General features: G+C 52.8%; 2 protein-coding genes across 4 annotated transcripts in view; both read left to right on the forward strand.

Moving 5' to 3' along the window:
- NDRG3 (NDRG family member 3) overlaps window positions 1–6,984 on the forward strand; it is a 68,359-nt gene extending 61,375 nt beyond the window's left edge. Inside the window, exons 11-17 of one of the 3 annotated variants that reach the window (XM_066198691.1) lie at window positions 305–370; window positions 830–881; window positions 2,229–2,276; window positions 2,931–2,966; window positions 3,057–3,108; window positions 4,895–4,933; window positions 5,435–6,984. In XM_066198691.1, the coding sequence (XP_066054788.1) occupies window positions 305–370; window positions 830–881; window positions 2,229–2,276; window positions 2,931–2,966; window positions 3,057–3,108; window positions 4,895–4,933; window positions 5,435–5,613 (472 nt within the window). In that variant the 3' untranslated portion in view covers window positions 5,614–6,984. Of the gene's footprint in view, window positions 1–304; window positions 371–829; window positions 882–2,228; window positions 2,277–2,930; window positions 3,109–4,894; window positions 4,934–5,434 lie in introns of all 3 variants that reach the window. The other 2 variants (XM_066198690.1, XM_066198692.1) reach the window with 2 other exon arrangements.
- Window positions 6,985–9,975: 2,991 nt separating this feature from the next.
- On the forward strand, window positions 9,976–12,034 carry SLA2 (Src like adaptor 2). The gene is given in 9 exon segments (XM_066199324.1): window positions 9,976–10,063; window positions 10,163–10,262; window positions 10,390–10,476; window positions 10,718–10,790; window positions 10,793–10,823; window positions 11,080–11,092; window positions 11,094–11,209; window positions 11,375–11,498; window positions 11,887–12,034. Coding segments are annotated over 9 exon segments (780 nt in total).
- Window positions 12,035–13,185: the final 1,151 nt, after the last annotated feature.

Below are 13,185 nucleotides of genomic sequence, written 5' to 3' on the forward strand. Positions count from 1 at the left end.
GTATCCTTTCAGGGGAACCTTTGTCCTAAGCCTAGTTTTCAGCTGTTACCCTGAGCAAAGCCTAGCCCTTGTGTCTGCCCCCAGACCCTGTCAGACCTCAGTAGCTCATCTCTGAGCACACAGCAATGCCATGAGAGGACGGATCCTGTTTTCTGGGAGTGGCTGCTGGGGCTCCTGCTCAGGGCATGATGCACAGAGTAGCCTGGGTGCTGGAGCCAGCATTCACGGTTGGATTTTGTGTGCCCCCATGATAACCAGTTTCCTCTGCAGATTTAATGGAGAATTGTTCTCTTTTGTCTTTCAGTCGTAAAGACCTGGAAATTGAGAGACCAGTTGTTGGTGTCAATGAAATGATTGCAAAAACACTCAAGTAAGTTGTCTGAATCAACCCATCTTAGTTGCTGACTGTGCAGGTTCTTCAGCAGAAAAGATGTTGCTTCTCAGCAAGAACTGCGCCAAGCCCAAGCACTGGGAAGACTGTCCAGGACAGTGTTAGGCTGTGGTACAGGACTGTCAGCTGCGACGGGGCAGAGGTGTCTGGAAGTCGTCTCATTAAGAACACATTGAGATTCTCCAGAAGGCAGGGTCAGAGGCACATGTGTGCAACAGCAGGGGCACTTGGTGTGCATGGAGGGGACAGCCTGGGTGCATCTGCAAGCCCTGGAGAATGTTTTGGTATAATAAAATGCCAAGGTGTGATGGCAGGCAGGGATTTTACTGAGCTTTTTTTTGTTAACCTTTTTTGAGGGTGTTGGTTCACAGAGCTCAACCTTCTCAGAAACCCCTTTGATGCACTTGGAGTAACACCTCTGTTCTGGCTTTTGACCAGGTGCCCTGCCTTGCTTGTTGTTGGTGACAACTCACCTGCTGTGGAAGCAGTGGTATGTATCCATGAACTCTTTCCTCGTGTGACATTAGCCTCACAAGTCACCTGCAGCCCTGCAGTGCTTTCACCTTGCTCAGAATTACTTACAGACAGTGGCTCTTTATCCCAAACTCTTTTTCAGTCCTCCAGCTACTCATGGGGGAGCCAAGGCCCCGGGGGGCCTGAATGGCCCTCAGGGCAACTCCAAGGTGAGAATGGCAGAATCTGAAAGAGCACCCTGCTCAACAGGCGATACAGAGGACCCTGTTCGGGATCATGCGTCCTTCCCTAGGCTCTGCCGGGCTGCTGCCTGCAGTTTGGTTCAAGTCTCGAATTGCTGTTGTTTTTCTGTTACACTGGGGCTCCCTGGGGATTAAAAAGAACTGAATGTTACTCCAGTTCTTGCGGAGGGGAGCCATGTAGATCTCTCTTAGAGCACTGCATCATCAGAAAGGCAGCGCTTAGGAGCTGTTGTCCTCTGTAGACGCCCATAACCCACTTCCCTCCCAGCACAGCAATAAATGGGGCATGGCACAGGGTAGTGTGGTTGTGGTGGATGTTGCTCCTCCCTCTCAGCCAGGGATTGTGGGGGGACCAGGGGGTTGTGAACAAAAGCAGACACAGTCTAAAACTGTGGAAGTGTATAGGAGTCCCCTGAAGCAGTAACTTGAACCTAGGAGCATTGGGTGCTCCATTGCATGGAGAGAATTTCCTGGCCATGGCCTGTTGCCTTGGTCTGTTTGATCTGGAAGTCTGAAATTAAGTCTGCTAGTTTTGACTTTCCTCAGATACTATCCTTGAAAATTCCTATTGCCTACTGGCCACAGCACAGTATGGGATAGGGTCTTCTGCACCTTAGTATGCTTGTCTGGCTGCCCAGATTCCCAGCCCAGGATAACCTCTCCTGCTGAGGTTGCTTTTCCTATAGACCCCCTGTCTATTTCCCTTTTTGCAGCAGTCTTAGAGAGAAGAGGTGGTCGTGGCCTCCTTGTCTGGCCAAGAGACTGAGTGACCTCCCTCATGCTGCATTGCACAGAAGTCTCCTTCCCTCCCAGTCTTGCTGTCAGAGCACAGAAGGTACTTCAGGGTTTTATAGTGCATCCCAAAACTAGGGGATGATTTCGGTTGAAGTCATAACCTGTCATCACAAGATCCCTTAGATGGAACACCTGTCATTCCTCCCCGGATCTTTTGTTCATTGTTCACTTCCTACATGATCTCTGCTTTCTTGCTCAGTCCTTCTTGGCTCCAGAGAAGCTCCCATTGCTGAAGACAGCCACTGCTTCTGGTCCAGCTACCCCACATTTTACATCTGAGTCTTCAAGTTTTCTGTGTGACACCGTGTCCCTCTCCTCTTTTCTAGGTTGAATGCAATTCACGTCTTGACCCAACAAAAACTACCCTTCTGAAGGCGAGTGCCACTCCATAATCATTCTGGCCTGCATAAAGACACTATTTTTGCTCACCTCCACTTAGGTTTTTGCTTTCCATATATTGGCTTTGAGAAGTTTGTGGACGGTCATTCAGGGCTGTGCTCTCTCCTTCATGGAGAGAGCTGAGAGGGAAGAGTTTTTCAGGGAGACCCCCAATCCCTGCTTTATGGCCCCCTTCAGCTGGCAGGGAAGACCCTTGAGAGTTAGCAGAGATGCCCTGCCTCCACCCTGCTCTCTGCAGCAATAACATCCTTTCTCCTGGCTTTGAACTAGTCCTTCCCATACTCACCTGTGGCCCCGCAGCGTGACAGACAGCGGCTGTATGAAGTGCGAAGTATGAAGTGCAAAGTGACAGGTTTGGGCAGACTGGCTGGGGGAGAAGTGGCTGGGAAGGTGCTGGTCTTCTGGAGTGTGGCCTGAGATCACTTGGTGACATGGCCTCCAAGGTGCAGGGTTTCCTCAGCAGCAGGTCCATGAAGGGGACCTTTGCCTTGCTCTGGCTGTAGAGGTGAGGTGGTGGAAACTGCAGTGTGCTGCTCTCAGCCCTGGTGGGTGGGTGGTGCTAGTGTGGTTTGGGGTTGTCCTCCTGGGTGGGAAGGACAGCTCAACCTGCCTTTTGTTTCCTGTTGCAGATGGCTGACTGCGGGGGCTTGCCCCAGGTGGTTCAGGTGAGACGCATCTTGGCTTTCCCATGGCATTGGGTGGTACAGAGCCCTTTGTTCTGTTTCGCACTAAAGCCACCCTCTCTGTTTCCACAGCCTGGCAAGCTGACTGAAGCTTTCAAGTACTTTGTGCAGGGAATGGGCTACAGTAAGTGGCAAACACAACTTTGTTGTTTGGAGCAGGGTTGTCGTGAAGGGAACTCAAGCTTTCTGGTCCATCTGAGCCCACTGACATCTGTGTCCCTACCCCTGAGCTAGTATGGTTGTCAGGAGATCCATCCATGCTGGAAAATCAGCTAGTGTGCGGACAAGCCTTAGCAAACTAGTGTTGTTCCCTAATGTGACTCCTTTCTTGTTGCTGGTGTTGTTAAAACCTTTTAAGTCTGTCTTTGCACCAGTCCAGAAAATGTGTTCCCAAGAGCAGCAAATCTGTGCATACATTCTCCAAAAGGGAAGGAGTTAGCAGCGCAGCCCCGTGACTAGTCTGGGTATAAGAGATCCTCCCTTTCTCCTCAGATGTTCCTGTTTCTCTCAGACTCACCAGGGTTAAGCAGTACTCCAGAACAAATCTCTCTTAACAGCAGAACAGGTTCCAGAGTAACTTCTGAGGCACCCAGGGAGCCCAGAGAGAGCTGTGCTTTGCAGCAGTGCACGTTCTGCCCTATGACTTCCTCTCCATGCTTGGCGGCAGAAGACATTGTCACCTGAGTGTGTCAGACTAACAGCTGCTCAGCTCCATGCCCTTGGTGTTCCTGAAGAATTGAAGGAGAAGGGCTTTTTACTTCTTTATCTCCAAGAAGGGCTTTACTACTCAGGAACATCAGGAGAAGGGCTTCTCAGTGCGCTTCAGCAGCTCTTTCTTCCCTGCTGGGGCCAGGAGTTCCCTTTTGTGGATGATGAGCCTTCCAAAGCTGGAGTTAGGGAAGTGATTGGTTTGTGTGACTGGCTAACCACTCAGCCACTGTGAGAGCTGAGACACTTGCAGTGGTCTCCTCACAGCTTTGCCAGCTCATGGTCAGGGCTTAGCAGAAGCTGTCCTTTTCCTGAGGGGTCTGCAGATAACACAAACATGTAGGACAGTCATGACCTCTAGTGCTGGCGAAAGGAGCCTGATCCCGCAGAGGAAGATGCTGTGTGAGGAGGGTCCCTCAGCTTCACTGAGAGTATTTCAATGTTTATGTCTCTTGCGTTCCTGATGTTAGTAAAGTCAGCGAGTGCTGTTGTCAGCGCAAGGGCTTCAGCAACACTTTGCTGGTCAGGTCTCTTGTCAATAGGACATGCAGCACTGGAGAAGGACAGGCCAATTTTCTCCTTCCAGAATTAGTAGCTGGTCCCAGAATAGTTTTCCCAGCTTTCATGGGCAAGACTGTGGGACACTGTGGAGCGTGGCCAGTTCTCTTGGGAGAACAAAGTAGAAGCAAAACACAGCTGGGCACTGCTAGAAATACAGAAACCAGTTGTCCAACAGCTGTTCCTGTGCCTGCTGTACAGGGGCTGAGGCAGCGGGATGTACTTCTGCTGACTCTGCAGGTGGAAGGTAAGGGCCTTGAAGGAGACTTGTAGCAGGAATCTGATGCTGTCATCCCAAAGACACGAATTTCTGTCCAGTATCTGGATTTACACAGTATACACTAGGGAAACACTGGTTGAGCAGGTGTGGGGTGTGCAGTGGGGAGTTAATGTCACCAGGCACAGTGTGACTTTCAGCTAAAGGCATTGAAGAGATCTGATGGGTTTTTAGGTGAGCTTTGGCATTTCCCTGAGATGCTCATTAGCAGCTGTTACAAATCCTGGAAGCTTTCAGTGCAGTGTATGAGCTGGGAATGAAGAAAGGTAGCTGGGAGTCCCAGGAGTAGTGCAGCCACTAGTCGCACACTGCAACTAATTGGCTCTTTCCTGTATTCATCCCTTTCCTTGTTTCGTGTTGTTTCCAGTCCCTTATGTGCAGCTCAGCCACCTAAGCACTGAGTCAGGTACCTCCAACCGTGCATCCACCTCAGCCCCAGTCTGTGTGCTGAGTGGAATTGTTTTCCGGGTGCTTTGCTCTGTCTCAGCATGTCCTGCTGTGGGTGGGCTGATCATTGTACCGTGTGTGCTATGGGTTTCCACCTTTCATTTGTATTTTGTTGATTGTTGCATGACTTCAGCTGTGTGGTTTTTTAGAGTGATGAGACTAACTTTCAAAAGGTCATCCATGCCACAGCTGCCTTGGTTTGCACAGACACTGGCCGTGGCTGCACTTGCAGATGATCAGTCACACTGCTGGCATTTGCTCACCTTCGACCTTTTGAAATTGGGCCTTAAACATCTTGCTTTAGACATGCAGACACTTAATTTTGGCAGTAAAGAGGGAGTTTTCTTCCAAAGGGTACAGCTCTTTCTGTGCTTACCCAGTGACACCTACCTGAGTGACTGTGGTCGTGGCTCCAGGAGCTGCCTCCTTGTCTGAGTCCTACATTTGTTCTCTCTTGCAGTGCCAGCAGCCAGCATGACCCGGTTGATGCGTTCCCGTAGCCACTCCTCCTCCAGCGTGGGCTCTGGTGAGAGCAGCCGCAGCCGGTCTCATGCCAGCACCCATGGGGAAGGGAGTGCTGGAACCCCAGAAGGAATTGACCTCCAGGCTGCACCTCAAACCATGGAAGTATCCTGTTAGGCAGGAACCCCTCTTCTGGATTCAGCCAGCTCCACTCACCCCACTGAACCCACTCAGAATTTAGCATTTCATCTGACATGGCATTAACTGTTCTCTCTAACCTGTGCATGCCCATCCGAGCAGCCACCTCCTTGGTAGTTGTACTTGACATTACTTTGATCTTTTCTGTATCCCCTTGGCATCAGAGTCTCTTTAAAACACGTTGACATTCCACAGTCTTAGTAAGTCCCATCACTGCACATGCTGATGCCTTTTCCTGTCTGTGCTGTGTATCAATCCAGATGACAGCCACTGTCTCGCCTCTTTATTTAAATATAATTTCTGTGGCTTTGTGAGGTTTAGAATTGCTTTCTAGTTGTGCTTCTGCTAAAGGACCCTTGTGGTGCAGTTGGTATGTCATTGGTGGGACGTGGGAAAGTAAGACCACGAGGATGTCGTACTCCAGGCACTGGAGCAGGCAATGCAGTGTGGAGCTGTACCGGGGACACAGAACCCACTGGAAGATCTGTGTCTCCCCTGGGCTGTTTCACATGCCATGCAGCCTGAGAAAGACAAATGGTCAGGAATATTGTCTCGGTCTTACCTGTGTGTGTGTTAAGAAGGAGCAGAGTGATTTCTTACCTGAGCCTCCTGAAAAAGCAAAGCAATTAACCAGTAAACTACACTAACAAGGTGCACTATTAACCCAGTACAAGGGATTAAACTTCAGTAGCCCTGGCTCTAGACCACTTCTGCAACCCTGTGCTGCCCCAGCAGAAGGGCAGGATGCAGTGACACATGGCTGCTGCTCTACTCTGGCGCAGGTGAATCTTTAATATTGAGCAGGTTGTGAAATGGGAAGCAGTGCCTCTTGCCAGGTGGAAGTCTCAGAAACTCCTGTACTGCCATCTCTGTGTCCCATTGCTGCTGCCCCAGGCAGGATCTCACAGGGTGCAGTTATGTGGAGGCAGGGAACACCAGTGAATGTGACAGCCAGCAATCATATATTCCTGGGTCAAAAGGATGTGTCAGGAAGGATGAGCAGTGAACACCTCTGTGCAGGTAGTAGGTACTGTCTGTGGAATTCACAATTGTGCAACCTTTTCACACCTGGCTGGGTCACCAAGGGCGGACAGCAGATGCCTGCTACAGGCCAGGGTCTGGTGTTAATGGGAGAAAAGGGATGAGTGGTCAGGCTGCTGCAAGTCTCAATGGATAAGCAGAACATCCTTTCCTCACTGCTGAGCAGCCCTTACCCAATGGGAGCCAACTCCTCCCAGGGTCATGCTCATGTTCTGCTCCATTTCAGGTAGGGAATGGGACTGGGAGGCTCTGCCTGAGGGGAACTTTGTACCGGTTATTGAATAAAGCTATAACTGAGTTTCATTGTTATGCTGTGTGCTCTTGGTGTTTCTGCAGGACCTGCTCCCCTGGGGTTTTAGCAGTCCTCCCAGTGTCTCCTGCTGCAAGCAGTAAACTCGTCTCCAGGGCAGGGAGAGGACTGGGCACCTCTGCACCAGAATAATGTGGTTGGCGGCTCCATGGCCCCTGGCGGAAGGCTGTCCAAGGGCATTGGAGAGCTGGCTTCTGCCAAAATCCAACTAGAAACATCCAGAAAGGAAACAGCAGCAGCACAGGCAAGAACTACATCCCAACAGCCAGTGCTCAGAGCCACGTGCAGTCCCTGGAGCAGTGCTCTGCACTGGCGTGTTGCACAAACATGACACAGAGCTAACCACTGTCACAGCACAAGAGGACGGAGGGCAGTTTGGGCAGCAGGGATGTCTGTTGGCACATCCACCCTGCAGCCGGGCACAGGGAAGTGATGTGCAGCAGCCTGGCGTGGAACACCTGGTTCTTCACCTGCTGCTTTCCACACGCAGCTTCCACTCGCCACTGTCAGGTGTCACTGTAACCCATGGAGAGCCCCCTGGAGCCTGACTGACTGAGACCTTGGGGGAGGTCATTGCAGAAATGAGACAAAGTGTTTTCATGAATTGCAAACTGGTTGAAAGTTGAGATTAACGAAAACTGGCCAGTTTTGTTAATGGACAAGTAGTGGTGGTTTTTGATTGAATGAGCAAAACCAGGAGTTTAAATCTGTAGGAGACAGGAGACTGCCAAAGAAACCTGGCCCCTGGACATGGTGGGAAGTTCCGCACTGCCTTCCCAGGGACAGCCTTCCCTGGCCTTGGATCCTGATCCCTACTGGTTGCTGGAGTGTGAGCTGGGGACTGCAGAGCACAAATATGCATTCCCACCCCTTGAGGGGCAGCCCAGAGGTTGGAGTAAGACCTTGCAAATTCATAGAATTTCCTTGACCTCTCCTTGCTCTCAGGAACTGGGATGCCCAGTGGAAGGGGCAGGCAAATGGAGCCAGCATTTTCCTATGCTCACCCTTAGGACTGAATTCCCAGTTGCTCAGAACCTTGGGACAAATTCATTCAGTGGCATATTCAGCCCAAGATGCCAGATTCCTGTATTGGTGGCTCCTTCTGAAGCACAGGGTGAGTCTGTCTTAGCCAAGCTCGGGGTCACTCACGGAGAAACACAACTCACAGCCATGGGCTGAGGTTTGTGTGGGGGCTGCAGGGCCTCAAGTGCTGGGGGAAGGCAGGGGCGGAGGGGAGGGCTCTGCAGTACCCAGAAATCCACGGAGCAAGTGCTCTGCTGCTACCAGCCCTGGTGCTGAGCCATGGCCAGCCCCTGCCCCATCACACTTGGACTTGTTCCTTGGCAGAAGGGATGGAGTCAAACTCTTCTTGGTGCCTGAAGACGCAGTGAGGAGCAACAGCCAAAGATTGAGAACTGGAAGGTTCAGGATTGATGTTGGGATTTTTCCTTGGTTTTAATGCCAAAGGATGGGGGACTGTGGGACGAGCAGTGGGGAGGGATGTCCATCCTGGAGGTGCTCAGGGTGGAGCCACAGCAAAGCTGTGCTAGTCACAACACTGAGGAGGACACAGGACTGGGGCCATCAGGGGCTCCTGTTCCTCCAAACAGCAATCATTTGATCTAAACTCCTGGAATACCAGGTGGCTGTGCCTCACTTTGCCTGAAGCCTTAGTCCTCCCCACCAGATGGTGCATTTCTGCTGCCCCAGGTGTGCCTAGGATGGTGGGAAGAGAGGGCTCCTGGGCCCCTCCTGCAGCCTGAGACACCTGTTATGCTTTTGTTGTCCATGCTTTTGCACCCCACATCCTCAAGAAACACAGTGGGGCTGCACCAGCACTTCCAAGAGCAAAGGAATCTTCTCCCAAACATTATCAACCACTCACAAAACAGCACTGCTGAGCTCAGAGCAGGCTCAAGGGGGTCCTGACCCCAACAGGTTCAGGTGCCCTGAGGCCCCTCCATGCAGAGCTGGCCAATGGTTGCCTGGGCATGAGAGTACCCAAACAATGGTGCCAGCAGTGAGGGGCAGGTAAGTAGAGTTCACTTCTGAAGGCAGGAAGGGGTTAGGGCAGGGGAGGAGAGGGGCTTCGAAGTCGCAGGGGAACCCCGATAATGAAGGGAAGTCGGCAGAGCAAACGCAGGTCCGATCAATATGATCACTGCTACGTTTCTCCTTTATTCTGTGTAAGATGGCAGGTTTTATACACTCGATATAGTTTACACTTACAGGTGAATTCCAATTGGCACACGGCACAGGGAAGAATGCAAACACTCATTGTTTAATAAACTGTTTAAGGCAGCTACTGTGTCCACACCAATTACGATACTTGCTAACTACTATAAAACCCTTTGACCCTTGTTAACACCTTAAATGATAATTTCTAAATGCGACACACTCTTGGCACTGATCTTCTATCTGTGCCACAACTCCTACAGGCCTCAATGCTGAGGCCTAAAGGCCTCAGCAATGTGGCTCAGTCTGGGTGATTCAATTATAGTCCATATCTGCTACAGGGCTTAGCCTGGGACAGTTCCGGATCACACAAAGCTCTGGTGGCAGCTCTCCATGGCCAAGGAACTGAAAGAGGTGTTCCCGCAGCTGCTCAATCTCCATGGGGACCAGCAGTTTGGGACATTGGGATGGGTGCCCCACATTCTGGGGGACATGGGGCTGGGGTGGGATGGCAGCACTTAAGGAGTCGGCCTGGCTCAGGGCTCTCCACCATGAGGTTGCGGACACTTTGTCCTGGGGAGTTCCCACACACACAGTGGTGGTGATGGGACAGTGGTTTCCTTGAAAGTTTCTCCATTTCTCCCTGGGGAACTGCCTGCCAGGCTCAAGCACAGAGCCCTGCCCTGGACTGTGCTGGCATCACCCTGCAGCAGTACCCTCCCTGCGACACAGGGTGAGGAATCCTGACCCAAGAACCAAATCCCTTCCAGACAGCAGCAGCACAGGCCAAGGCCCTTGAGGGCTGAACCTCAAGGATGGGGAATCTGCCCAGCTGTGAGAAGCCACTCAGTATCCCAGCAGCATCTGCTGACACCTCACGACTTCCACTGCCCACTCAGGCAGGTGAGTGCCCAAGCAGCTGGGAGTTCATCCAACACCCCGTGCCTGATTCCAGGCTGGTGCTGCCAAGGGAATGCGGAGCGCTCTCTCCTTTTCCCGCAGTCCCCAGTGGCTTCCAGGCCCTGGCCCTCTGTGACTGGCCCTCCAGCATGGGGATGGCCACTGTCCTGAGGATGGGGGAGCGTCTCCGCATCCTCTCTGAGTACGCCTCTGCGCTCCTGACCAGTGTGCAGCCTGTGAGGCTATGGTGGTGGCATCCATCCTGTGTGTCTCTTCCCTCCATCCTGCAGCCTCAGCACCTCAGGGTGGCTCATCCCTCTTTCCCACAGGGATGGGGAGTGGTGGCTGATGGCATCCGAGGTTTCTGGCAAGGAGTGCCACATCCCCAGCAGCTGTGTGGCCAAGATCAGGCACAGGTAAATGCTAAGAACAATCTGTCCAAAGGAGGGCCCCAGGAACACGGCTCCACCACAGAACCTGGCCACAGAATCTGGCCACTGCTCCAGGGTGTCCTGCCCTGAGCAGTGCTGGGGCTTGGGGAGATGGCATGGCGTGCTGGAGTGTCCCCAGGACATGCCCCAGTTGGGGCAGGATGGACCCCGGGAGGCTGGGTGTTCCTGGCAGCCAGGAGAGGCTGTGCCAGTGCTGTCTGCACAGGTGGCTGTGCACGGGCAGCAGTCGGCAGAAGGCAGAGGAGCTGCTGCTCCGTTCAGGCAACCACAGTGGATCCTGATCTCCATATGGGAGAGCCAGACCAGGCAGGGTGAGAGCCCTCAGACCCATCTCTGTTACTGTCCCAGCCATTCCCTATCATCTACATTGTTTTGAAGGTGCTTATGGCATGGGACTGGCACAGGGGTGTTTGCAGCCACAAAGCCCATGGGGAGAAAGGTGATGCCTGCCGCTTCCGTAGGATGGTTGAATCCCTGCAGGGTGTGTGAGTGCATCAGGCAGTGGGGCTGAGCAGGACAGGGCTCTGGGACAGCCCAGCCAAGTGCCCTTTGCCCTGTACCTGCCAGGCTGCTATTCCCTGCACTGCCTGGGCCTCAGCGACTCACTACCACATCCACCAGCTGGACAATGGACAGTCATACATCTTGCCCTGGCTCACCTTCCCCAGCCTGCACAACTTGGTGGACCACTACTCTGGTAATGCCCTGCCAGCCCCCTGGCACCCTGAACAGTGTGGGGAAATGTCCCACACCCTGAAAGGAAGGAGGGGGAAAAGGTGGCAGCTGGCCCCCCCTGCCCAGGGGCGCCCGGGTTGGAGGGACAGGGAATGCACCCCGTTGATGCTGTCGGCTCCCTGCCCAGAGCTCAGTGACAGGTTCTGCTCTCCCCTCAGCAAGCCCTGCTCCATGGAAGGGCCAAGGGCGGCCGCAGCCCCCACAACACTCACTGTTAAGAAGCCATCGCTCCACTGGGACAAGATTGAGAGGTGGGTATTGGAGATAAGACAGAGTACAACGGAACTGATAAAGCAGCCTGATATCTTAGGCCTGATCGAGAAAAACCATGGGAGAGACACTGATCCCTGAGGTAGAAGTGACCAAGAAACATGTTGTGAAACTTTTAAAGGATCACCAAGTAACTTATGTCATTAGGAATGTATAACCGATGAGAAATTGTTACCAAAAATAGAACCCTGTATAAGTGCCATACAAGAAAAACCCTTTATAAATGCCTTGCATGCTCAATAAATCTGGCTTATCAGAACTCGGAAAGTCCCTGTCTCCCAATCACTGATAGGTGGGGACAGCTGGGACAGGGGCTGGTGTTCCCCTACCTGCCCCTTGAGGGGCTGTGGGCTGTCTGCTTTTGAGCAGCTCCTTCCTGTTCTCAGAGACCACATCCCCACCAGAGGACTCTCCCATCAGCCAGGGCCTGCGGAAAGCCATCAGCTCTTACCTGATCCTCTCAGAGACTGACAGCCCCAAGCCGGACCCCACAGGAAAGGTGGTGAAGAGCAGCTGAGGACAGGGCCCCCCTTGGCCACAGCTCTGTGATGGACACCCATCCCCCAGTTCAGCCTTCTCCCGCTTTCAGCCACAGTCACTTGTTGGTGCCGGGGCCCACTGGCTGGAGCTTGGGACAGACAAGACCAATGCAGAGCCAGGCAGGCAGCGATGCTGGAGGAGGCAGCTGCCTGAGGGCCTGTCCTTCCCTCACTGGACACTTTGGGATGGGATGCATGAGCACCCACCCTGAGCCTCACTCAACACCCAAGACGGGAGGAGGCAGAGACTGCACACAGCAGAAGCCCTGCCTGCCCCACAGGCTGCAATGGGACCCCTGGCATCCGTACACCCACAGCAGCAGAGAGAGGATGGAAATGTCCAACAAATCAAATCAGCCCCAGGTAGGATCCAACCCCAGCGGCTGCACAGCCCAACCTCACCAGACTTCCCAAGATCAAGCACAACTGTTTTACGGTCAAGGGTATCTGTGCAGGCCTGCAAGCAGCAGCCACGGACCATCAGAGTGCTCTCACCCCCATAATTCACCACTCTGGTTGCTGGGACCAGCAGACAGGGGGACCAGCCCCTGACTGTGCCCAAAGCAGCTGATTTTTAAACCTTTTAACACTTGGATTGTTAGTTCCATAAAAGAGGATCCTGCTAGACATGCGGCAATAACCATCTGTAGTGTCTCAGTTAAAAGGCACCTCATTCACAGGTGAGGCTTGGTGAACATAATGTGACTTGCCCATGGGGCTGATTTCACTGCCACAACCTGGGGGGTTTGCTCCTGCCATGGCCCTTGGCCCCAGCTGCAGTGAGCAGGCAGCCATGGGCCAGTGCTGATCCTCAGCCAACTCTCCTTGGGCAAATTCATGAGCCAAATATGTTTAAACGTGTAATGTAACATGCACAACTGCTGTTCCAGGAACAATGGGGAAAGAAATGGGTCTGTGGCAGGAATAAATGATTCAGAGAAGTAGAGTGCAAATACTCACATACAGCCCCTATTCCAGCTACAGTGCAGGGCTGAGGGGCCAGAACAGCAGCAGAAAGGCCTCCGAGCAGCCGCACTTTTGAGCTTTCAACAGGCCCTTATCAGCAAAGCTGGGGAATCCTCTGCAGCCACAGGCAGTGCAGAAGCAATTTTGCTGCTTGGCACCATCC

This window comes from Chamaea fasciata, unplaced genomic scaffold (assembly GCF_029207755.1).
Source record: "Chamaea fasciata isolate MVZ Bird 193981 ecotype frontalis unplaced genomic scaffold, bChaFas1.0.hap1 SCAF_17, whole genome shotgun sequence".
In the NCBI taxonomy this organism is placed as follows: Eukaryota; Metazoa; Chordata; class Aves; order Passeriformes; family Sylviidae; genus Chamaea; species Chamaea fasciata.